Raw genomic sequence first — 24,633 nt, 5'->3', positions numbered from 1 at the left:
GGGCAATGGCGGCCATGTTTTTTGAGATACGCGAATGACCTCATATGCACACGTGCCCCTTCGGACCAAGAGGCTGCATACCAAATTTCAAGTCGATCGGACTAACGGTATATTATATGTTATAACTGTTTTTATGTTTTTCAGTATTACAGCGCCACCAAGTGGCAGAGCATCGCAATTTTTTTTATTTGACCAAAGATTGAGCTCATAAACATGAGTACCGAGTTTGGTGCAGATATCTCATTCCGTTCCAGAGTTATGCTTCAAATAACATTTGGCTAACGTTAGCATAGACGCTAATCGACGTACTGTTTCGTTTTTGATAATTTTTGATATTCAGTGTCCAGACAATATTTCTGCAGTGGATTGGTTCCGATCGGATGAAAAACCTAGGACTAGTTCGCAAAAGTAGGTTTTGGATATAGGTCAATTTTGCGGAAAAACGGAGCATCGTAGAGCGAAAAACTTGCATATACACTTTTGTTTGTGCTGACCCAAGGATTGCAACGATGTAAAGTTTTTGAGTCTACGACAAACGGTGTACGAGCTACGGACAAAAATGTCTAAAATTTTTGTTTTTTGTGCTGTAGCGCCCCCGTTTGGCCGATTGGGCTGAGACTTTGATACGTTCTTCACTGACTGAGCTCTACAATCTGACCAAGTTTCAAGTTTCTACGACTTACGGTTTGGGCTGCACGATTCGTTTTAGGGCAGAATAATAATAATAATAAAAATCCTAACAATTACAATAGGGTTTCAGCACTTCGTGCTCGAACCCCTAATAATAAATATAGCTGCAAGCAGCGATAACAGGGCGATAAATTCAAGCATTTTGAGGCCTAAGGTAGTATGCTTTTAGGGTCTAGGCTACCTGGATCTATTGTTGGCAGTCAAGCACATTGAAAATGGACAATAGGCAAATAGACAATAGAGAAATACTCATCCATGGACATACATGCACACACATTTTGTTGCAGATATAGATATTTGAAATAAATGATAGGTGACAATAGTTTTTGCAAGTCTTCTCTTTTTAAGAGTTTATATTTCTCTGTGATCATAATATGGCAAAATTGTAAAAACTGACATAACAAAATGGTAAACTTGAATTAAATTTGATTTTAAATGTTATAACAGTGATTTTATAATATCTACATGAGAAAAGCTATGAACAGTTCTGTTTGAGAGTTTAATAAACAGATTAGTGGTCTTCCGCTGCCATCTAGTGGTTATAAATATCAATTTCTCATACAACACTGTTTTTAACCTTTATAACTATTATAGTGGTTTATCACTATGTAAAGAACATATTATAAGATGACCGTTTTATAGTTGTCCAAATGCAAATGATCAACTTTTTTTCTTTTTGATAATTATTGACCTAGAGAGCCTAGAGAATAGTACTGCACTGATTTTATTGATTTTCAGTTAAAATCTGAGGGCTAGTTCACAAAAGCAGGTTTTTAAAATAATCTCAAATACTTAAAGAACAATACTTGAAGATCTATTGTATGATATGAAGATATAGTGTATAAGTGAATATTATGAACATTTTATTGCAATTTGAGGTCATTTACTATGGAAAAATAGTGTTTTTGGAGGCCTTTTTGACTGTTATAGCACCACCTATAGTCCGAACTCCATTAAGCTTTGCATAGTTGTTAAGAGTCATGTGACACATGTTTTCACCAAGTTTCGAGTTTTCCTTTAGGTTTTATAAGCTTTGGGGTATATTTGGCCAGGCCCCTTTACTAAATGACCCCGTTAAAAATAACCAAAGAACAAAATTCAACATTTTTTTGATAATTATTTATCTAGAGAGTCCAGAGAGTATTACTGCAGTGGTTTGAATGACATTGAGCAAAAAACCTGGGTCTAGTTTGCAAAAGTAGGTTTTTAATATATTTGAGAATATTTAATGAACGATTTGATTGACAGCATTAGTCCCGGAGGCAAAGTTGTTCAGAATGAGGAGATCTATCATATGATATAAAGATCTAGTGTTTATGTGAATATATGACCATGTTCTAAAATTTGAGGTCATTTTCAATAGAAATATTGTGTTTTTGAGGCTTTTTTAACTGTTATAGCGCCACCTATGGTCAAATCTCCATGAAACTTTGCACGATTGTTAAGAGTTATGTGACACGTTTTCAACAAGTTTCGAGTTTTCGTTTAGGTTTTATAGGCTTTTGGGTATGTGTGGCCACACCCCTTTTTTAAATGAGCCAGTTATAGCTAACCAAAGGACAAAATTAAACATTTTTTCGATAATTATTGATCTAGAGAGTCCAGAGATTATTACTGCAGTGGTTTGATTGAGATTGAGCAAAAAACCAGAGACTAGTTTGCAAAAGTAGGTTTTTAACATATTTGTGAATAATTAATGAACGATTTGATTGACAGCAGTAGTTCTTGAGGCAAATTTGTTCATTATGAGGAGATCTATCAAATGATATACACATACACATATTTTGTTGCAGATATAGATATTTGAAATAAATGACAGTTGATAATATTTTTTGCAAGTCTTCTCTTTTTAAGAGTTTATATCGTCATTTTCAGGTTTCTCTGTGATCATATGGCAAAATTGTAAAATCTGATATGTATGAACAAAATGGTAAACTTGAATTAAATGTGATTTTAAATGTTATAACAGTGATTTTATAATATCTCTATAAGAAAACCTATGAACACTACTGTTTTAGAGTTTAATAAGCTCATTAGTGGTCTTCCGCTACCATCTAGTGGTTATAAATAGCATTTTCTCTTACAACACTGTGTTTATAAACTTCATAACTATTAGTGTTATTTTTTGCCGAATCTCTCTTCAATTTTGCATGCTTGTTTAGAATGAAATTATGCATCATTTTACACAGTTTTACACAGTGGGCTTTGTTTTAGTATTAATAGGCCTTTGGGTACACGATGTAAATAACATATTATAAGACTATAATATAGACTATAATATGGTTTATAGTTGTCCAAATGCGAATGTTCAAAATTGTTTTGATAATTATTGAACTAGAGAGTCTAGAGAACAGTACTGCACTGATTTGGTTGATTTTGAGTTAAAAACTGAAGGCTAATTGAAAAAAGCATGTTTTTTAAAATAATCTCAAATACTTAAAGAACAGTTTGATTGACAGCAGTGATCCTAGAGGCAAAGTTGATCAGACTGAGAAGATTCTATAATGTCTATAGTACCATATTAACCTGTAAAAAGCATAATTTACAATTCAGAAACAAGTTTTCACAAAAACAAAAAGTTTTGTAAAATGATAAACTTTACATTTCAGCCTTTAAACAATTTTTAAGAAAATGGATAAGTCAAAAGTATTAATAATATTGATTTTAACAATTATCAATAAATTATTATATAAATTAAATAACATGAATTAGGGGTGTGCAAAATTGGCAAAAAAAAAAAATTATATCTTGATATTTTATGGGATTTTATCGATAATAATTAGACGATATTTTGCTGAGTGTGTTATTGTGCTGATGTCTAAAAGATTACCGTGGACAGCTGACTCCTGAATTTTTTCTATATTCTTCATATTCTGTGTGGTCAGTTCACAGCAGCAATAGAAATGAATCTCTTCCAACAAGTTTTATGGGCATTTTTACCTTTAAGTGTGCATCATCTTTTGAGTCAAATTCTTGCATTTGGGTTGTTACCAAGCAAATAAAATCAGTATCAACAAAATTTATCTTTGCAATGCATATGAAGAGGCATTTAGATGTATTTACACACTGTTTAATGCAGCTCGGAAGGACACAGATGTTAAACTGCAGCTACAAATGCATAAATAATGTTTTGATATCTGAAACATAAAACGTTAAAAACTGATGTTTAAAATTATTTTAAATGTGAAATTAAAATGGCCAATAGGTAGCAGTAAGTCAGCGTTGACAAGGGAGTCATTGCGATTGAACCGAATCATTTAAAAGGTTGATTCATTCAGGAACGAATCGCCTTCATGCTGCTCAGAGATGCAAATCAGCTCTGTGGCTGTGTTTGGAATTATTTTTGTTGGTGAAATAGAGCAAAAGCAGGAAATATGGTGTCTAAAACGTAAGTCTCTTAATATTAACTTCTTGTTTATTGAACTGTTGCATAAAATCAATATCACATTTGTAATCATGCTGATTTTTGGAGAAAAAAAAAAATGACACACTTCATGTGATATTAACTATATGAAATGGTATAAAAATAGGCTATACATTTTCTGCGCCCATAGCTTAAATTAATGATCATTCTAAATGTATTTTAATAGACTGAATCATGCAGTGAAACTCGTACGCGCGCTAGTTTAACCTGTTAACTGATTCATTCTCTGCCAGCAGGTGTCGCCTTTGGCTGAAATATAACGGTTTTCCGGGTAAAGACAGAACATGAAATGAAATCATAGCCTTTTGAAGTTTAATCATCATATTCAGCCATAATCGCAATTCTAGTCTTTCCGTCTCCAAATTTAAGACCTCTTGAAATCATAATCAAGACTTTCTTGTACAATTTAAGACTTTTTAAGGCCTTAAATTTGATACAACTAAATTTAAGACTTTTTAAGACGTAAGTTTTAGGAGCTCATTTTTAATCAATCCTGCAAGACAGACTTTTCAGGATAGGAGATGAACTAAAATGAGCTCCTAAAACTTACTGCCAGATTCTGGAAGACAAATTCTTCAAATAGTGGTACAAGAGGATGTGATGCTGGTCCTTCAAGAGTCACTCACAACTTATCTGTCCATAAATCCTGTACAAAATCAGTCTTCATGTATTTCACAACACTTCAGCATGTTATTCATATTAAGTGAGGGCCATTTTAAATAATTTTTTACCCAAGCAAAGTCTCTGAGAACCTGACACATTCCACTTCTGGAAACTCCAGGAAGGTTGCAGTTCTGGAAAATGGTGGCGCTGGAGACTAAATGGTTCCTGATGGTTTCTCACCTAATTCTTCACCTTAATTCTTAATTCTTGTGCAGTTAACGTGTCTTTTCTTCTCCACCTGTTTTTTCTGACCGTGCTGACCCAATGAGCATTTTGCTGCCCAATGGTCATGCCTTAACTTTGCTAATTCTATTATTGCATTAGTATTGCATCCTTCTCATGGGCATTTCATAATTTTTTTAACTTTTATTCTTGAGTTCAATCTCTTTTTTGGCTCATTTTATCTGTAAAGGAAAACCTGCCTAATAATTCAGCACACCTGAAATAAGAAGTTTCTGATTATCAGCCTACATGGACAATTATATATCACTTATAAATTATTAAATACAAAATCAATAGTAGTTATTAAGATTGATGTGGTTTGGAATTGGTCAAATGTTCTTGGAAAAAAATATGACCAGAATATCAACTTACCTAATAATTCTGCACACAGTGTAAATTAACTTTGATTGACAGCATTGGTCCCAGAGGCAAAGTTGTTCAGAATTAGAAGATCTATCGTATGATATGAAGATATAGTGTATAAGTGAATATTTTGAACATTTTATTGCAATTTGAGGTCATTTACTATAGAAATACTGTGTTTTAGAGGCCTTTTTCACTGTCATAGCACCACCTATGGTCCAATCTACATGAAACTTTGCATGCTTGTTAAGAGTCATTTGACATGTTTTCAACAAGTTTCAAGTTTTCGTTTAGATTTTATAGGCTTCTGGGTCTCATATTTGGCCACACCCCTTTTTTAATGACCCCCGTTACAGCTAACCAAAGGACAAAATTCAATATTTTTTGATAATTATTGATCTAGAGAGTACAGAGAGTATTACTGCAGTGGTTTGATCGAGATTGAGCAAAAAACCTAGGACTAGTTCGCAAAAGTAGGTTTTTAACATAATTGAGAATATTTCATGAACGATTGGATTGACAGCATTAGTCCCAGAGGCAAAGTTGCTGAGAATGAGGAGATCTATCAAATGATATGAAGGCCTAGTGTGTGTGTGAACATATGAACATTTTCTACAATTTGAGGTCATTTTCTATAGAAATTTTGTTTTTTTAAGGCCTTTTTAAGTTGTTATAGCGCCACCTATGGCCCGATCTCCGTGAAACTTTGCATGGCTGTTAAGAGTCATACTACACGTTTTCACCAACTTTCGTAAAGTTTCAAGTTTTTGTTTAGGTTTTATAGGCTTATGGTTGTATGTGACCACGTCCCCTTTTTAAATGAGCTGCTTAAAGCTAACCAAAGGACAAAATTCAACATTGTTTCAATAATTATTGATCTAGAGAGTCCAGAGATTATTACTGCGGTGGTTTGATCGAGATTGAGCAAAAAACCAGAGACTAGTTTGCAAAAATAGGTTTTTAACATATTTGTGAATAATTAATGAACGACTTGATTGACAGAAATGGTTCTTGAGGCAAATTTGTTCATTATGAGGAGATCTATCAAATGATATACATATTGTGTGGATTTGTAAAACACCACGTGATTACAGAGCCAAAAAACCTCGTTAGCGCCAACTAGTGGCCGATTTCTTTCAAAATTCTTATAGACCTTTAGGGCCATGAGTCGAACATGCCCACCGAGTTTCGTTCCGATCGACCTCCGTTAACCTTGTTTAATAAGTGTTTAAATTTCATTGGCCGATGGCGGCCATGTTTTTTGAGATACGCAAATTATCTCATAAACACTCGTGCCCCTTTGGACCAAGATGCTGCAACGGTTGCTTAGTTATCACTTTTTTTATGTATTTTCAGTCTTATAGCGCCCCCAAGTGGCACAATTGTTTTTATTTGACCAAAGAATGAGCTCATACACATTTGTACCGAGTTTGGTGAAGAGATCGCATTCTGTTCCAGAGTTATGCTTCAAATAACATTTGGCTAACGTTAGCATAGACGCTAATTGACGTACTCTTTCACGCGAAAATCAAAATTTCAACTGTTTTTTGATAATTGTTGATATTCAGCATCCAGGAAATATTTCTGAAGTGGTTTGATTCCGATCAGGTTAAAAACCTAGGACTAGTTTGCCAAAGCTGGTCTCAGATATAACTAAATTTTGCACAAAAAAAATTTGCGTTTTAGAGAAAATCTGACCCAAGGATCGCAACGATGTTACGATTTTGAGTCTACGACAAACGGTGTACAAGCTACAGCCAAAAATGTGTAAAATTTTAGTTTTTTGCGCTGTAGCGCCACCGTTAGGCCGATTGGGGCGAGGCTTTGTATGGGAGTAGTGAGCAATACTACTACGATCTGAAGTTTCAGCTCTCTATGCCTTACGGTTTGGGCTGCACGATCAGTTTTACCAGAGAAAAATAATAATAAAAAACATCCTTACAATTACAAGAGAGTTTCAGCACTTCATGCTTGAACCCCTAATAAGAAAAATCTTAACAGATACAATAGGGTTTCAGCACTACGTGCTTGAACCCCTAAAAATCCTAACAGATACAATAGGGTTTCAGCACTGCGTGCTTGAACCCGTAATAATATGGAGAAAATCCTGGAATTTTTTTCCTCAAAAACTTTAATTTCTTTTCAACTGAGGAAAGAAAGACGAAACATCTTGGATGACAGGGGTAAGTAAATGATCAGGAATCAGGAGATTTTAATCTTTAATCTAATGTACCAACAGTATTAATAACAAAAATCCATCTCACTCTGATTTACAGTACACTCACAGGTTCAGACTTCATGGAGTGTTTATTAAAAGAAGTTTTAACCAACAACAAATATGAGCTATAGTAAAGTGCAAAAATACTTTAACTCATACCATGATTATACTGCAGGCCCAAAAAGGCAAGATGCAAAAAGATCAACAACAACTTGGCACTGACATTTATTTCAGTCTTGTAAAACAATCAATTTCAAAGAAAATACATACATTAATCTAGTAGTAAACAGAAGTGATAGCAGAAATGCAAGATGTAAAATAATTGGACATTTAAAATATACTCATATTTTCTAAGATTAAAAAGGAGGTTTTCACTCTTTCTAATAATATCCTTATCTCTCATTCCTTTCAATTACAGTTAAACAGACTAAAAAAAGGAATGAGGCTTTCATTTTATCGTGTTCGACAATGCATCCAGTTTATCATGTATTTGACAATGCATCCATTTAACAAGCTAAATAACGCATTAAAAGACAATACCATTTTAAGTTTGATTTCACAGTGTACATACCATCTCATTTGAAAAAAAAAATAAAAAAATAAAAAATAAAGCATATAATTAGAAAAGAAGAAAACCCAAATACATAGCCATTTAAAGTATTGTACCAATATTCTATATATTGTCAAATGATTTATTTTTTTGGATGAAAATTGATAACCTTATATTTCCCTCAAAATAATAATCCCACATTAAAAATAGCAACATTTATACATAATACAATTGTCATAAAATACTTGAAATATTTTTTACCAATTGTTAAAAAAAGCATTACAGTCTAAAAAAATCAGTTCTATTTCTTTGCCTCTACAAACTAATTTATTATTATTATTATTATTGTTTTTTTTTTTTATTATTTGAAAGGTTCTAGATTGCCTGTCAAGGCAGAGTCCATGAGGTCGTCATCCTCTGTATGCATATACACAGGACTTGGTCGTGAGGAGCGCTCAGAGCTAAGCAATGACATTGAAGTTTCTGAAGATATGGGGGATCTGGACCAGCCATCTGTCTTTACTGGGTGAGAGGAGGGTCCACAAGACATTGTTGACTTCTTCTTTTCTTTTTCTCGATCTCTGTCTCTTTCCCGCTCTTTTTGCTTCTTCTTCTCTTTTTTATGTTTCTTGTGTTTTTCACTCTGGCTAATGGACATAGTACTCATGTAGTCTTGAATGGGTTGGTGTGGTCTCATAGTTTGGTCATCTTCGGAGCTAGGACTGTTCTGATGAGATTTTTCAGCAATTGAACTGCTACCAGACTCACTCTCACTGTCTGGATTTATAGGCGTGTACCCAGGGGAACGGCTATGGCTTGGAGAGTTGCGGTCATGTTTTGGTGTAGAGCCACTGAAAAGTGGTGAGGCTTTGTGGCCTGAGTGCTGGGGACGTATGGCACCATCTCCAGAACTTTCTCCAGGTTTCTGAAGAGTTACTTTAGATTTTATGCTTGGAGAGCCCCCTTCTGGCTTGCTGATGATAATTTTTGCCACACCAGTGCCTGTCACAGCACTACTTTTGGAATCAGTCTTCCTGTCACCAGAATTGCCCCCTGATCCAGACACCTTGGACTTGCCATCTTTGTCTATCTTGTCTCTCTTGCTAAGAAACTCGCCTCCCAGGGAGGACATACTATGCTTGGAGGATGTAGGACCAATATTTTGCGGCACTACCCCACCTGAATTGCCACCACAACCTTCACTCTCCTCTCCACCAATTCCCCCACTACCCACACTCTTCAGTTTGTCTATGACTGCGGTAAGCGATGGCTTTTTGTTTCGGCTTGGGGACTTGCCTTTTGCATTAGGGTTGTTTCCACTTCCACCACCCCCTCCACCACTGCAACCACTGCTCCCATATTGGGACTGACCATTTGAAGAAAAGGGTATGGAGCCAGATGAAGAAGAGGAGCTTGCAGAGGAGGTAGAGGATGAAGTACTTGTGGATGAGCTACTGCCTAACTGTTTTTGAGTTCCTATTCCACCACCTGAAGAAGACTTGGACCCTCCTGAACCTCCACTGCCTGAGCCAATAGGGGATTTAGCCTTTGAAGAGGGAGGAGTTCCAGGAACCTGGCCTTGTTGAAGTTTCATTGGAGAGGACAGCTTGTCAGAACTTCCAGAACGAGAATGTGAGGGTGATATGTTGGGCTTAATGTTGGGGTTCATGAGTGAGCCGGGTGGCTTACCACCTTGGGGCTTAATTTTATTTCCAGTTCCTGTTCCACTGCTGCCACCACTGCCTGAGCCTGACAAACCGTGCTTTGTTATGGGAGAAGAGGATGGCTTGCCTACACCCATCCCCATGGAAGATCCTTTGGATTGAGAAGGCATACCACTTCCAATACCTGCAATACTTGATGATTTGGGGATATTGCCTTGCCCAACAGAGCCTTCAAGTTTACTACTTTTTATCTTCCCTGAAGAAGAGGAATGGGAATGGTGACTTTTGCTACTGCTTGTGCCACTTGTACTACCAGTACCTCCACTTGCTGAGCTACTTGATGTGTAGCCTCCATGAGATGATGTTTTTCCTCCAGTTAAAGTCCTGGGTATTTGTATAGTGATTTTGGGGATTGGTGGAGTAGCACCGCCCGGTGGAGTCTGAGACCTGCCTGAGCTGCCAGGGGACTTGGATCCACCTACACTTACTAATCCTCCAGAGGTGGCACTCCCACAAGGAGGAGTGTATGGCCGACCCCCTGAGCTGTGTGAAGGTGACTTGCCATCTGGATCTATCTTCTTACGTTTTGGTGGTTTGTCTTTTGATTTGCCCTCACTTGAAGGAGTGCGACTGCGCTTTACCTGCTTCATTTCAGATGAACATACATTCCCCATTCCTATTCCAGAATTTCCTCCCCCATTATCCTCCTTTGCCCTCATCTGCTGAGGTTTAACCTTTGCATCACTGCTTTTAAAATCATTACCTGCTACCACAATGCCCATCATGAGTGGACTTTGGCCTCCAACAGTATGTGGAAGGTGTGAGTCCACCATATCTGATGCTGGACCTAGTATTGACTTTCCTCCACTACCATTCCCACCAAAAATACCCATTTCAAAAGGGTCTTTTAATGAAGCCTCCGGAGTATTTTGGCCATGTGAGGCAGGATTCTGAGGTGTGCCTGTAGGAGTGTTCTGTTGACTTCCCCCACTGAAACTTTTAACCAGTTCAAGATCTGGGTCAGGGCTGGGGGAGCTGTCTTCAAAGTAGGTCTGTGAAAAACTTCCCTGCCCCGGTAAAAGCTCTGGGTTGAAGTCTGTGTCTGGGAAGAAATTAGTTGAGGAAGAATCACTATTGGGTGTTGCTGCAGTAGCAGCTTCTGCAATCAAGTCTGCTGCATCAGTAAAGGGATTTTCATTGCTGTTTGCATTAAACAGGTCTGCCTCAAAAACTGCACTACCTTGGCCTGAGCTGGAAGAATCCCGGAGTGGAGTTCCCAAGGAACCCCCTTCTTCACCAGCCATGAGGTGCTGGCCATGACTGCTGTTGCTTCCTTTGTTGGCCTGATCGGGAATATCAGACAAAATGTCATTGATATCAGGCCCAATACTGTCAGAGCTGGAGAGGCGGACCATACGGGGTATGGATCCTTGTGGCTGAGACTGGACTTGCGTCTGGGGTTGGACATGACACTGAGAGTGGTATGGCATTCCAGGACCTGAAGGAGGCGTTCCACACTGACTTGGAGCTGGAGTGATACTGTGAGGGGTGTCAAGTCCATCACCTGGAAGACTAACATCAAAAATAGGGTTCTGGGAGGCATCAACGTCCATAGAGAAAAGCTCTCGGTGGAAATCATCTTCAGAGTGGTGTGTGTGATGATGCTGTTGGGTCATGCTTCCCACTTGCTGCTGGGATTGTTGTTTCATGCTCATTCCACCACCTGCTCCCATCACTCCTTTATCAGAGCCTCTTGGACGCTTTTTCTTGCCCTTGGTGCCAGGGCAAGACTGCCCTTGGTTATCTGTTCTCGGGGAGCCAGATGAATTCTGTCTTTCTAAAGGGCTGCTGCCATACAATGCAGCAAAATCTTGAGAGGGATTATCCTTCAGTAGGTTCATTAGCATGGGGTGGTTTTTGGTGTTGCTTGCCGGTGAGGTGGTTGGTGGGGTGGTCTGGTGGGGCTGAGGTGGCTGGGGAGTAGGACTGGACCCAACACTGCCTGTTATTTGCAGAAGGCTGGTTAAGATTGGATTCTGAGTGACTTTACTAAAGTCATCTGAACCATGGCTCTGAGACTGTTGATGTTGTTGTTGCATTGTTTGCTGTTGGCCTCCACCATGTCCTATGGTGTCCACACATGAGCCTCCCTGACCAGTACGACCCATGTTAAAAAGTGAGGTGATTGGGCCTTGGAAAGATCCACTTCCTCCTACACCCACAACATTGTTGCTTCCTGCAGAGTTGGTTCCACTATTTAAACCAGGAAGACCCATTGGGTTGCTACCATCTGGCCCTGTACCCATTCCCATGTAGCCTGGGCTGCCAGTTGGGGGCAAGTTCTTCTTCACCATAATTTCCACAGTTTCAGCTATAAGGGACAATGCTGGAGTATCTGCCTGAATGGTCTCCGCCTTGCGTCGGATGGCACGCATAGTCACAGGAATGGACATGCATCTAGGGAGGGAAAAACAGAAGCAACATCTAAAATTATTTCTGACACAATGTTAAACACATTTTTAAAGTGACATTTTACCTTAAAAAAAAAAAAAAAAAAAGTCATCAATTGCTCAACCTTATGTTGCTCCAAACCTGTATGAATTTCTTTGTTCTGTTAAACACAAAAGGACATTTTTAGAAGAATGTTGGTAACCAAACAGTTGTACTAGTAGCAACTGACTTCCAATGTATGTGTTTACACAAACACATACCCACCCACCCACACATCATGGCTACCAGCAACTGTTTGGTTACCAATATTCTTAAAGATATCTTCCTTTGTGTTCAACAGAAGAAAAAAACTACAGGGGTAATTAAATAATGACATAATTTTTATTTTTGGCTGAACTATCCCTTTGAGACCACAATTTTCAATACTTTCCAGCAAGTAGTCATTGACCAAATAATTTATCTAAAGGGCGATCCCCTATCAACCAAATTTCAGAAACTTCCTTGACTAAATTTTTTGATTTCGTTAATCTTTTCTGAATAAATACAAACATAAATAGTGATAAAAACCAAAGGTTAGGAACAGGTTTGATGGTATGATTATGTTTAAATATAAATACAATGTAAAATCATGTAAGTACATTATATCAAATAATTATTTTAAATGTACGTCCTAGTAGTTAAAGACACTCAAAGGGTTAGATATCTCAATATTATACTAGAGGTTAAAGTTCGAAGACGAACTTTGATGTTGGCTTGATTAAGTGAATTATTTTCAGTCTTTGAGCTGAGATCTTGAAGGATTTGCTATCCTGTGGCTCCCTCGTGTGGACAACATTAGTATTATGGCCTTCATCTCTGAATTTCATGCTTTAAGAGTTAAAATTTCAGCTGACATTTTAAGCAGTAATGACTGATTGTCACTTGTTAAATGTTTATTTAACAATTCTAATATATAAACAATATAATGTAGCATTTAGACAATCTGTCACACACCTGTTCATTAGATTTAACAAATCAATTATTCATAGATTATAGATTAACAAATAATCACAGACCCCTCACCCAATAAACATACTGGGTGCCAGCATTTATAACTCTTTATAACACCTCTTTACGACCTAGAAGTATGTAGAGAGAATCTTCCCCCCTACTCAATTCTCTCTAAAACAGACACATACTGCTATAAGAAATGACTTTTATTAATTCATAGAAACATTTTTCTATGACCTGCCTATCATGCATATCCCCAGGTCATTGTGTATGGTTACTACCTTCTTGTATATGGTCTTTTGTATTGTATACTGTTTTATGCATGCTTATGATAGAACCCCCCACTCGTTCATGTATCTATGAATTCGTCTTCTGATGATCTAAATGAGTGTATATTATATGCTGGTACATATGCAACATATTAGTGTTCTAAGAATCTTTAGTAGTTTTTGCATCAACACAAAGTCGAATTACATATGCAAATGACCATGCTGCGACGACAAAGAGTCGTAAACTTGCCCTCCAAAAGTGCAAGTCACCATTGGGTCTTTGACCCCCGAGAGGTGTGACCTCCACAGAACTTAAAAGGCCTCCCCAGTCTAGCTTCTTTTGATTCTGAGAAGATGAGGATGTGAGCTAGAACTCTCCTGGAACCCTTAAGTGCGCCAGGCTTTGGCCTTGACTTTCCATTCAACAAAGATCCTCGGATTTCAGCAGATGTTTCTCTTAGCTCTTTTTCACTTCCTACCTGGGAAGAAACTCCCAATCACCATCGAGTCAGAACATCTTTGGAATTCATAACTCTTCAAACCCGAAAGAATGTGATCGCAAGTCCAAAACCTTGAAACCATCAAGACTTTCATCCGAGACTGCATCCAGACACTCGTCAACAACCAAGGCAATGCAAGTATCGTACATTTAACTAAATTAAAACAGAGGTTTAGTATAAGCTATAGACCCAGTTATAAACGGCGCTGATGGTTTTACTCAGGTGGTTAACTGACTCTTTTCATAGCTTCATTCTGTGGTTTTCCTGATGGTTTCATCCATCAAGTCTCATTTGCCCTTTCCCCATGTATGTTTGTTTGTTTAGATTAGTTATGTGTTAGCGTTTAGTTAATAAAACTTTTGTGCACAAATTACATGAGTTTCTGGTCCTGCTTGTGAATTTTTAATTTTTAATAATTATTTATAGGAAAACTGTAAGTCTGATAAGTCTGAAAAGATATAGCACACTTCTCGCAATCAGGGCCAGGTCTCTGCTGAGTTTGGTGCTTGTGGCATTAAAGCCCTGGGATGAGTTAGAGCTGGAAAATTTAGTCTCATAATAATAATAATAAATATAGCTGCAAGCAGCGATGGCGGGCCCAAGCCGTCAGTGCAAACGCCACCCCGGTGGCATCAGGAAAACTGTGCCCAGCGGGCACATGCATTACAGTAACCTTCTGGCAGTCTGGTTTTGATGCATACAGCAATGAAAGGGTTAATCCAAACTATCAAGGCTGTGAGAGACACAAACACACACAAACACATGCACACAACATATACAATTTTGGTAACACTTTCAATAAGTTTTCAGTTATTAACATTAACTATATTAATTAATATGAACAATAATTATATAGCTTTTATTAATGTTAGTCTCTCTCTATCCTCTCTCTCTCACACACTCACACACACACACAATATGTAAATCTTTTGTAACACTTTTCAACAAGTTTTTAGTTTTTAACATTATATAAGTTAACATGAAGTTAACATGAACAATAGTTTTATAGCATTTGTGACCCTGGACGACAAAACCAGTCTTAAGTATCAATTTTTCGAAATTGAGATTCATACATCATCTGAAAGCTGAATAAGCTTTCCATTGATGTATGGTTTGTTAGAATAGGACAATATTTGGCTGAGATACAACTATTTGAATATCTGTAATCTGAGGGTGCAAAAAAAAATCAAAATACTGAAAAAATGGCCTTTAAAGTTGTCCAAATGAAGTTCTTAGCAATGCATATTACTAATCAAACATTAAGTTTTGATACATTTACTGTAAGAAATTTACAAAATATCTTCATGGAACATGATCTTTACTTAATATCCTAATGATTTTTGGCATAAAAGAAAAATCTATAATTTTGACCCATACAATGTAGTTTTGGCTATTGCTATAAATATACCCCAGCGACTTAAGACTGGTTTTGTGGTCCAGGGTCACATTGATGAATCTTGGTTAATGATATGTTCAAAATTGACTACTACATTATTAATTAAAATTTCTGGTTAATGTACATCAGTTACTGTACCATGAACTAACATAAAGATTTTTATTTACTACCACAAAGAAATATAGTAAAACATATGTTGTTCTTACTTAAGTTTGTTAGTTCTGAATTAACTAATGTTAAAAACTATGTTATTGAACTACACTAGTTAACATGAACAATAATTATATAACATTTATTAATCTTAATTAATGTTAAGTTAAAAATGTATTAATACATTATTAAAATGTAAAGTTGTATCTTAACATTAGTTTATGTTCTGTGAATTAACATAAAATTAATATTTTTAATTAATAGTTATGAGTGACCAAAATTTTTGATGCTTATGTGATATAGTTTCTCCTATATCAACATGCTAACAGATGTTTTTTTTTTTTTTTTTGGTGACCAGATCCCTTGAATACTTCTCTGACAGTTCTGTACCAACATCAGATGTTCAACTACATTGGGCGAATGTTTTACATAAAATATGGTAAAATAAACTCCATGACTAGTGATGACTAGTGATGAGGCTGGGTTTTTTTTTAATCCATGGAAAGCAGCAGCAGATACTGGAAATATCAGGTATGGTTTACTGGTTTCAACATTTTAACAGGATCTGTTTCAGCAATGACACAAAGGTGTGTTACTGTTCAAGTCTCAGTGTTTAGATTAGTGTGCTCAATGTCTCTGACCTTCACTGTATATTTTGATTATACTGTGTTAAATACAAATACCCATTATTTTACTCTACTCACATTCTTTGTTACCAGCTTCACAGATGCGTTAATAACTGATGGCTCATTATGGGAGGCCCTTTGTCTCTCAGGTGTGAATCACTAAATATTCATGGTCATTGTCACTCCCTCGCATAAGGGCATTCTATCACAAAACCTGTTTTAAAAATGTTAAATCAATATATTGTTTTCTGTGAACGAGTAAAGAGGATAATTTTCACATCATTTTGTGAAAAAAAAAAAAAAAAAAAATTCTAGTCTACGACATCCTGTTCTCAAAAGTCTTGTGTACAAATGTTCCGTATGTTTTAGGGCCTTATTTCAGTGACTTTTAGTTTTTTCACTAACCACGCATAAACGTTGTTTTCTCAAAAAACATAAACATGTACATTCATGCTTTTCACAAATTATTGTAGCCCAGTTTGTGCTAATTAAAGTGTAATAAGACTTTAGCCATTGAAATGTTTTTAAGATACCGTAAAAAACACAAATGTCAAGGCATGTCAAAACTTCTTCAGTGCCCCCAAACCCCCTCAGAGGGTTAATGGTGTTGAAATTCTGCAGCAAAGTGATGATATTGCAGATCATTAACTAGTCTTGTGTAAAATCCATATAGCTAAAACTGTAAATTCTACTACTTCTTACCAGTATGGTACCATCACTTCTACCACAAAAAAACTGCTTTGTAAGTAATCTTCCTCATTTATCTCTATTCCTCAGCATATCTAATAGCGCAGAAAAATTGATGTAACAGAAACTACGGACTCTCTGTTTTCTAGCATTTTTGATATGGTTGCTCCTTTATGCTTAAGGAAGATTAAGGAAAACAGTCTGACACGTGGTATAATGAGAACACTCGTGCCCTAAAGAGAGCAGCCCAGAAAATGGAGTGCAGCTGGAGGAAAACATGACTAGAGGTATTTTGTATTGTATGGCGGGAAAGTACCCTATCCTACAGAAAAGCATTAAAAACTGCTAGATCTGATTACTTTTCATCTCTTTTTGAAGAAAACAAACATAACCCCAGGGATTTATTCAATACAGTGGCTAAATTAACTAAAAATAAAGCATCAACAGGCGTTGACATTTCTATTTCATCTAAGCTCCTAAAATAGGTGCTTCCAGAAGTCATAGATCCTCTTCTGACTATTATTAATTTGTCATTGTCATTAGGATACGTCCTCAAAATCTTCAAACTGGCTGTTATTAACCCCCTGGGGTTGAAGCTCGCACCAGTATGTTCTGTCTCGTATTTTCTTTATGACAGCGAAATGAACTAAAAATACTCGTACAGATAAGAATAAGATATCCTTTGTAACTGCAAAGAGTCTACTTTTATTTGTGTACAGTCATCACAACAACAAAACAATGTGCTTTTGTAAAATAAAGAAAATGAACAGTAGGGCTGCAACTAACGATTATTTTAATAATCGATTAATCTGTCGATTATTTTTTCGATTAATCGATGAATCGGATTTAAAAAAAAAAAACATTCATTTCCAACCCTTTATTCAAAAACAGAACTAAAATCTTTAGAAAGTGCACAAACATGTTGCTCCTTGAACATCCCTGAGCTGTTATAATAATAATAAAATAAAATAAAAATGGACTAACACAAAAAACATACACATGTATGCTTTACATCTGCCAAATATATAGACTTTTGGGGGGGAGTGCAACAAATTAAATAATTTAACAACACTGCGTCGTTAGCGTTGGTATTGTATCAGACACCTGCACTTAACATTATATGAAAATCAAGCTCAAATGGAGTTAATAATGTTTTTGAACAGAGAATGACGGAGATGGAGTGTTTTGTCTGTCATTAGAACGGCTGTAACTGTTATGCAGTGCATAAGTGCATTAAGTGCATTATGCTTTCATCAACTTTTACAGGTTATATAACTTTGATTGTAGCTATATGGGCGCTTAGTTTTTTCTTGTTGTTTAATACACTTGGCCAAAATCTCAAATTAAGCGCTTATGCACATAATGCACAGGATATTTAAAACGTATATAGACAGCAAATAACTAATTCTTCTCCACTCTTCAAACACACAAAAACATTATCCTTTACTGACATAGTGTTTGAGTAAAGAAAACGCTGTACTATTCAAACACCAATTATTTATTCACCCTTGCATTGCGAAAAAGCAGAGATCTCATCTTCTCCAGGCTGTGCGTGGCGCGTCAATCTGAACGGAGGCGGGTGAAGTTACGAGGTCTCGCTGAGAGCTCGATGATCCAATGGCGTTACGAAGTTTTACTGACAAGTTATTTTAATGCTTATCATTGGTTTACTATTTTTAAAACTCTCTGATTTAAAATAATAAAACGAATTATAAGCGACTCAAGTTTGGATAATTTTTCACAGCACCTGACTGGGCTAGGGTATGGCAACTGCCATACTCTGCCATACGCAAACGCCGCCCCTGCTCCCACACCTCGGATGACTTGGGTCGACGGATTTCTCTGCCTCCGCCATGTATCTTTCCTCTACCTCCGCTCGTTTTTTTTTTTTTTTTTACTTTTTTTTTATTTATGAGGCGCCAAACTCTGCTAGCATCCGTGCGCGAGAGAGACCGAGTGTGTTCACTCCGCTCCAGCTCAACTAAAGTTTTTTTTTTTTTTTTAATAATCAAAGCGTCTCGGCGTCGCGCGACACAACGAATCGATTATGAAATTCGTTGCCAACGCTTTTAGTAATCGATTTTTATCGATTTAATCGATTCGTTGTTGCAGCCCTAATGAACAGGGTGCGTTCTCTGCCATCTCGGACTTGGTCACCTCTCTTCACAGACACGTAAATAAAACAACATGAATCTCCGCGAATACTTGCCTCAAAGACATGAGAAATATATGTATAGAAAGCTCGAAATGTCTACTTTTAAATTAAGTAAGTCACATCCAAAACACATATTCTCTGTTAAAGTAATCCGTATGAAACCAATGCGATGTCCAGTTTTTCCCTTCTCAACTCATTATATCTAATGCGGTCACGCCCATGCGCCGATCGCGCTTTTCAAATGCTAAACATCCACGTGTGACGCGCACGCATGTAAACGCCCACATTGCCTCCGCGTAAACAAACAAGTTCATCCAGGCTACTTTTTGTTTCTGGAAGAAAACGCGCTGAGAGGAATAACCCAGAATTTACCTCAAAAGAAGAAGAGCACAACGGGATGCATCGCACAGCTGGATCCAGTGGAGGATATCACTCTGATGAGTAGCCTAAGATTACTTGCATCTGTTGTTATTGTGTTGTTGTGACATAACTTGTACATATTTTACTAGTTAAGACTTTTCCCAAACTATAATTACTGACTACATGAATGAAATCAAGCGAAACATTTTGAAATATGTCATTTCATTGTCTAAATTCTTCACAACGCCATGATGTTTGTTTTATGTTTTATAACATATAAAACCCACAAGATATAAAAGTAGTGTGTGTTAACACTATGAATGAATGTTTGGCACAAAGGTGTGTTACTGTTCAAGTCTCAGTGTTCAGATCAGTATGTTCAATCACGTGCCTTTGACCTTCACTGTGTATATTTTTATTATACTGTATTGCAAATAAAATACAAATAATAATCAAAAACCCACATTATTTTACTCTCCTCACACTCTTTTTACCTGCCTCAGCTCAGTCACATTCATATTGATGGCCCATTATGGGAGGCCCTTTGTCTCTCAGGTGTGAATCACTAAATATTAATGGCCATTGTCACTCCCTCGCATAAGGGAATTCTATCACAAAACATGTTTTACAAATGGTAAATCAATATATTATTTTCTGTGAAGGAGTGAACAGGATAATTTTTCACATCATTTTTAGCAAAGACTCTAGTCTACCACATCCAGTTCTCAAAAGTCTTGTGAACAAATATTCTGTATGCGTTTAATGGCCTTATTTCAGTGACTTAAAAACAAAATCAGTTAGTTTTTGACTAACCACACATAAACATTGTTTTCTCAAAAACACAAACATGTACAGTAGGGAAAATAATGATTTGATCCCCTTCTGATTTTTTAAGTTTGCCCACTTAAAAAAAAAAGAAGGGCTTATCATTTTTATGGTAGGTTTATTTTAACTGATAGAGACAGAATATCAAACAAAAAATCCAGAAAAAAGCAGCATACAAATGTTAAAAAAAAGATTTACATTTTAGTAAATCAAATAAGTATTTGATCCCCAAGCAAAACATGACTTAGTACTTGGTCCAGAAACCCTTGTTGGCAAGGACAGAGGTAAGACGTTTCTTGTAGTTGGTCACCTGGTTTGCACACATCTCAGGAGGGATTTTGGTCCACTCCTCTTTACAGATCCTCTCTAAATCATTAAGGTTTCTTGGCTGTCTCTTGGAAGCTCGAAGTTTCAGCTCTCTCCACAGACTTTCTATAGGATTAAGGTCTGGAGACTGGCTAGGCCACTCCATGACCTTAAAGGAATAGTTCACCCAAAAATGAAAATTTGATGTTTATCTGCTTACCCCAAGGGCATCCAATATGTATGTGACTTTGTTTTTTCAGTAGAACATTTTTTCAGTAGAAGATTTTTAACTCAAACTGTTGCAGTCTGTCAGTCATATAATGTCAGTCAATGGTACCTACGGCTTTGAGAGAAAAAAAAAACATACACAGACAAAACCAAATTAAACCCTGCGGCTCGTGACGATACATCGAGGTCTTTAGACACGAAACGATCGGTCTGTGCAGGAAACTGAACGGTATTTATATATATTTTTTTTTACCTCTGATCCACCGCCAAATGGACCATTGACACTCCTAATTGAGATTGTAGATAGAGTGTCAATGGTCCATTTGAGAGATAGGTGGCGGTAATGCACTTATAAGTCTGTGACCCGCCGTAAACAGCCCTAAAGCATGATGTTTCCACCTCCGTGCTTGACTGTAGGGATGGTGTTCTTGGGGTGATAGACAGCATTTCTCTTCCTCCAAACACGACGAGTCGAGTTGATGCCAAAGAACTCAATTTTGGTCTCATCTGACCACAGCACATTCTACCAAGCCTTCTCTGAATCATTCAGATGTTCATTGGCAAACTTCAGATGGGCCTGGACATTGCCTTCTTGAGCAGGGGGACCTTGCAGGTCCTGCAGGATTTCAGTCCATTGCAGCGTAGCGTGTTACCAATGGTTTGCTTGGTGAATGTGGTCCCAACTGCCTTGAGATCATTAACAAGCTCCTTCCGTGTAGTTCTGGGCTGATCCCTCACCTTTCTCATAATCATCCTTACCCCATGAGGTGAAATCTTGCATGGAGCTCCAGGTGAAATATTGCATGGAGCTCCGATTGATGGCTATTTTGTATTTCTTCCATTTCCGAATAATCACACCAACAGTTGTCTCCTCACCAAGCTTCTTGCTGATGGTCTTGTAGCCCATTCCAGCCTTGTGCAGATCTACAATCTTGTCCCTGATGTCCTTTGACAGCTCTTTGGTCTTGCCCCTGGAAGTGGAGAGGTTGGAATGGAAGATACAGATTCTATGGACAGGTGTCTTTTATTCACACAAGCAGCTGAAATTAGGAGTATCTTCTTCAAGTGACAGGACTAATCTGTGTTTCACATGTGCACATAACCAATCTGTGGGAGCCAAAATTCCTGCAGCTTGGTGTTTGACTTTTTTTTTTTAACATTTGTATGCTGTTTTTTTTCTGGATTTTTTTGTTTGATATTCTGTATCAGTTAAAATAAACCTACCATAAAAATTATAAACCCTTCTTTTTTTTTAAGTGGGCAAACTTACAAAATCAGCAGGGGATCAAATAATTATTTTCCCCACTGTACTTTCATGCTGCTCACATATTATTGTAGCCCAGTTTGTGCTGAATACAGTGTTATCAGACCTTAGCCATTAATATTTCTTTTAAGAGACTGAAAAAACACAAATGTCAGGGCATTTCAAAACGTCTCCAGGGCCCCAAAACACCCTTAGACCCCAGAGGGTTAAGCCTCTCATTAAAAACAAAAACAAAAAAAAAACAACAAAAAACAACAAACAACTTGACCCCAAAGATCTAGTTAATTACAGACTGATCTCGAATCTACCTTTTCTGTCAAAGATACTAGAAAAGGTAGTATGCTCACAATTATATTCTAGGAAAGTGTTCTTCAGTGTGCTGTGAGGATTTCCAGTCAGGATTTAGACCATATCATAGTACTGAGACTGCTCTCATTAGTGTTACAAATGACCTGCTCTTATCATCTGATCATGGTTGTATCTCTCTACTACTGCATCTTAGCGCTGCGTTCGACACTATCGACTGCAGCATTCTTTTGAATAGACTATAAAACTTTGTTGGCATTAGTGGAAGTGTATTAGCATGGTTCAAATAGTACTTATCTGACCGCCATCGATTCGTAGCAGTGAATGAAGAGGTGTCATATCGACCACAAGTGCAGTACAGAGTACCTCAAGGCTCAGTACTAGGGCCGTTACGTTTCAAACTTTACATGTTACCCTTGGGAGATATCATCAGGAAACATGGTGTTAGCTTTCACTGTTATGCTGATGATACTCAGCTCTATATTTCTTTGCGACCCGGCGAAACATACCAGTTTGAAAACTAATGGAATGCACAGTTGAATGCACTAACTGGATGACGAGTAATTTCTCAACAGCCCTGAATGTCAGCGGAGATCAGGACAACTAGATGAGCCCTAGAGACAGATCCCCAGTAAAGACCTTGTCTCCTAGACGGCCATCGGGACAAGACCACAGGAACCAGATGAGTCCTCTGCACAATCTAACTTTGCTGCAGCATGGAACAACCTGCTGATTCGTCTGGCCAAAGGAGAAATGGCCCCCCGATTGAGCATGGTTTCTCCCAAGGTTTTTGTTTCCATTCTGTCACCAATGGAGTTTTGGATCATTGCCGCTTTTGCCTCTGGCTTGCTTAGTTGGGGACACTTAATTTCCAGTGATATCGTTGACTTGATTGCACAGATACTATTTAAACTGAACTGTGCTGGACGATGACATCACTGAATTCAATGAGCTGTCTTTAACTGAAAATTGAGTGTTTACAATTGTTCTTTGGCATTATTGACGCTCTATTTTCCTATTTAACACTGTGGTGACGAGTGCCTGTGGCACACCAGTCGAGTTTGATTGTTTTTTTTTTTGTGTGTGTTTTGTTTATTTGGCATTTGCAATCTATCAGAGATAGATTTAAAGACTTAAAGATGGGTGTTGTAGTGCTTCTGTACGGGCTGATGTTTATCGCTTATTTGCTGCCACCAGCCTCAATGCAGATATTAACCACAGGAGAGCACGTCGCTACAGCCTTTACTCAGCGCGTCTTCTTACAGAAACAAACAGTAGCCACGATGAGGATCTCTGCTCTTTGTTTGTTGGGCGTTTGCACGCGCGCACGTCCCACGTGGCTATTTACATATGAACTGCTCAAGCCGCGTTGGGGCGGGATCGCATTAGAGATAATGAGTCAGATGGGACAGACTGAACATCGTGTTGGTTTCATACGGATTACTTCATCACAGAATGTTTGTTTTCGATATTGCTTCATTTCAAAGTAGACACTTCAAGCTTTCTATAGATATAACTTCCATGTCTGTGTGCTGAGTACTTGCTGAGTTACAGTTCATTTTAGTGACGCGTTTCTAAAAACAGTTCGCGGAGACAGAGAAGACAGAGAGCGCACCCTGTTTGTTTTATTATTTTTCCAAAAGCACAAAGTTGTATTGTTATTGTGAGTGTACACAAAAAAAAGTAGACACTTAACAGTTTCGATTGATGTATAACACTTATTTGTGTGACCAAAATCAACAGAGTATTTTTAGTGACTTTTGCACTGATCTTAAAAAAAAATAAGTTGGTCTCGCCGGCGAGACAGCCGACCCCAGAGAGTTAAGGACACGATTGACAACTCTTTTAGATCCTGTGAAAACTGATCGTGATCCAATTGTAACTGGGAAGAAAGTTGGTGGAGGTGTGTGCATCTACATAAATGAGAGATGGTGCAAGAACTACACATTGCAAGAAACTAACTGATCTGAAGATATTGAACTTCTGTCCTTGTCATTCAGACCCTTTTACCTCCCTAGGGAGTTTGGACAATTCATCCACGGGCAAACTTCCGGGGTGGCGGCAAACGTTATACATGATGTTGTTGCTCGGTCGGAAAACATTGCACCAGACTCTCCTAAATTTGTACTGGGGGATTTCAATGGTTGTTCCATAGCGCATGTACTGCCTCATTTTTATCAGTATATTTCTTGTCCCACTAGAGGAGAAAGGGTACTTGATTTGTGCTTTGGCAATATTAAGAATATATATAAGGGTTACTCAAAAGCACCCTTGGGAGATTCAGACCACAATGTTATACATTCGTTTCCTCTTAATAAACAGCGGT

General features: G+C 37.5%; 1 protein-coding gene across 2 annotated transcripts in view; it reads right to left on the bottom strand.

Annotated features, from left to right (window-relative positions):
* Positions 1-7,789: 7,789 nt before the first annotated feature.
* Positions 7,790-24,633, bottom strand: part of med1 (mediator complex subunit 1) — a 119,017-nt gene continuing 102,173 nt past the window's right edge. For both annotated transcript variants that reach the window (XM_058793056.1, XM_058793057.1), the window contains exon 16: positions 7,790-12,251. In XM_058793056.1, coding sequence (XP_058649039.1) covers positions 8,492-12,251 — 3,760 coding nt within the window. In that variant the 3' untranslated portion in view covers positions 7,790-8,491. The remainder of the gene's footprint in view (positions 12,252-24,633) is intronic.

Source organism: Onychostoma macrolepis, chromosome 12, assembly GCF_012432095.1.
Source record: "Onychostoma macrolepis isolate SWU-2019 chromosome 12, ASM1243209v1, whole genome shotgun sequence".
NCBI classification, from domain to species: domain Eukaryota; kingdom Metazoa; phylum Chordata; class Actinopteri; order Cypriniformes; family Cyprinidae; genus Onychostoma; species Onychostoma macrolepis.
The sequence above is the reverse complement of the archived record's forward strand: the minus strand, read 5'-3'. Positions and strand labels throughout refer to the sequence as shown.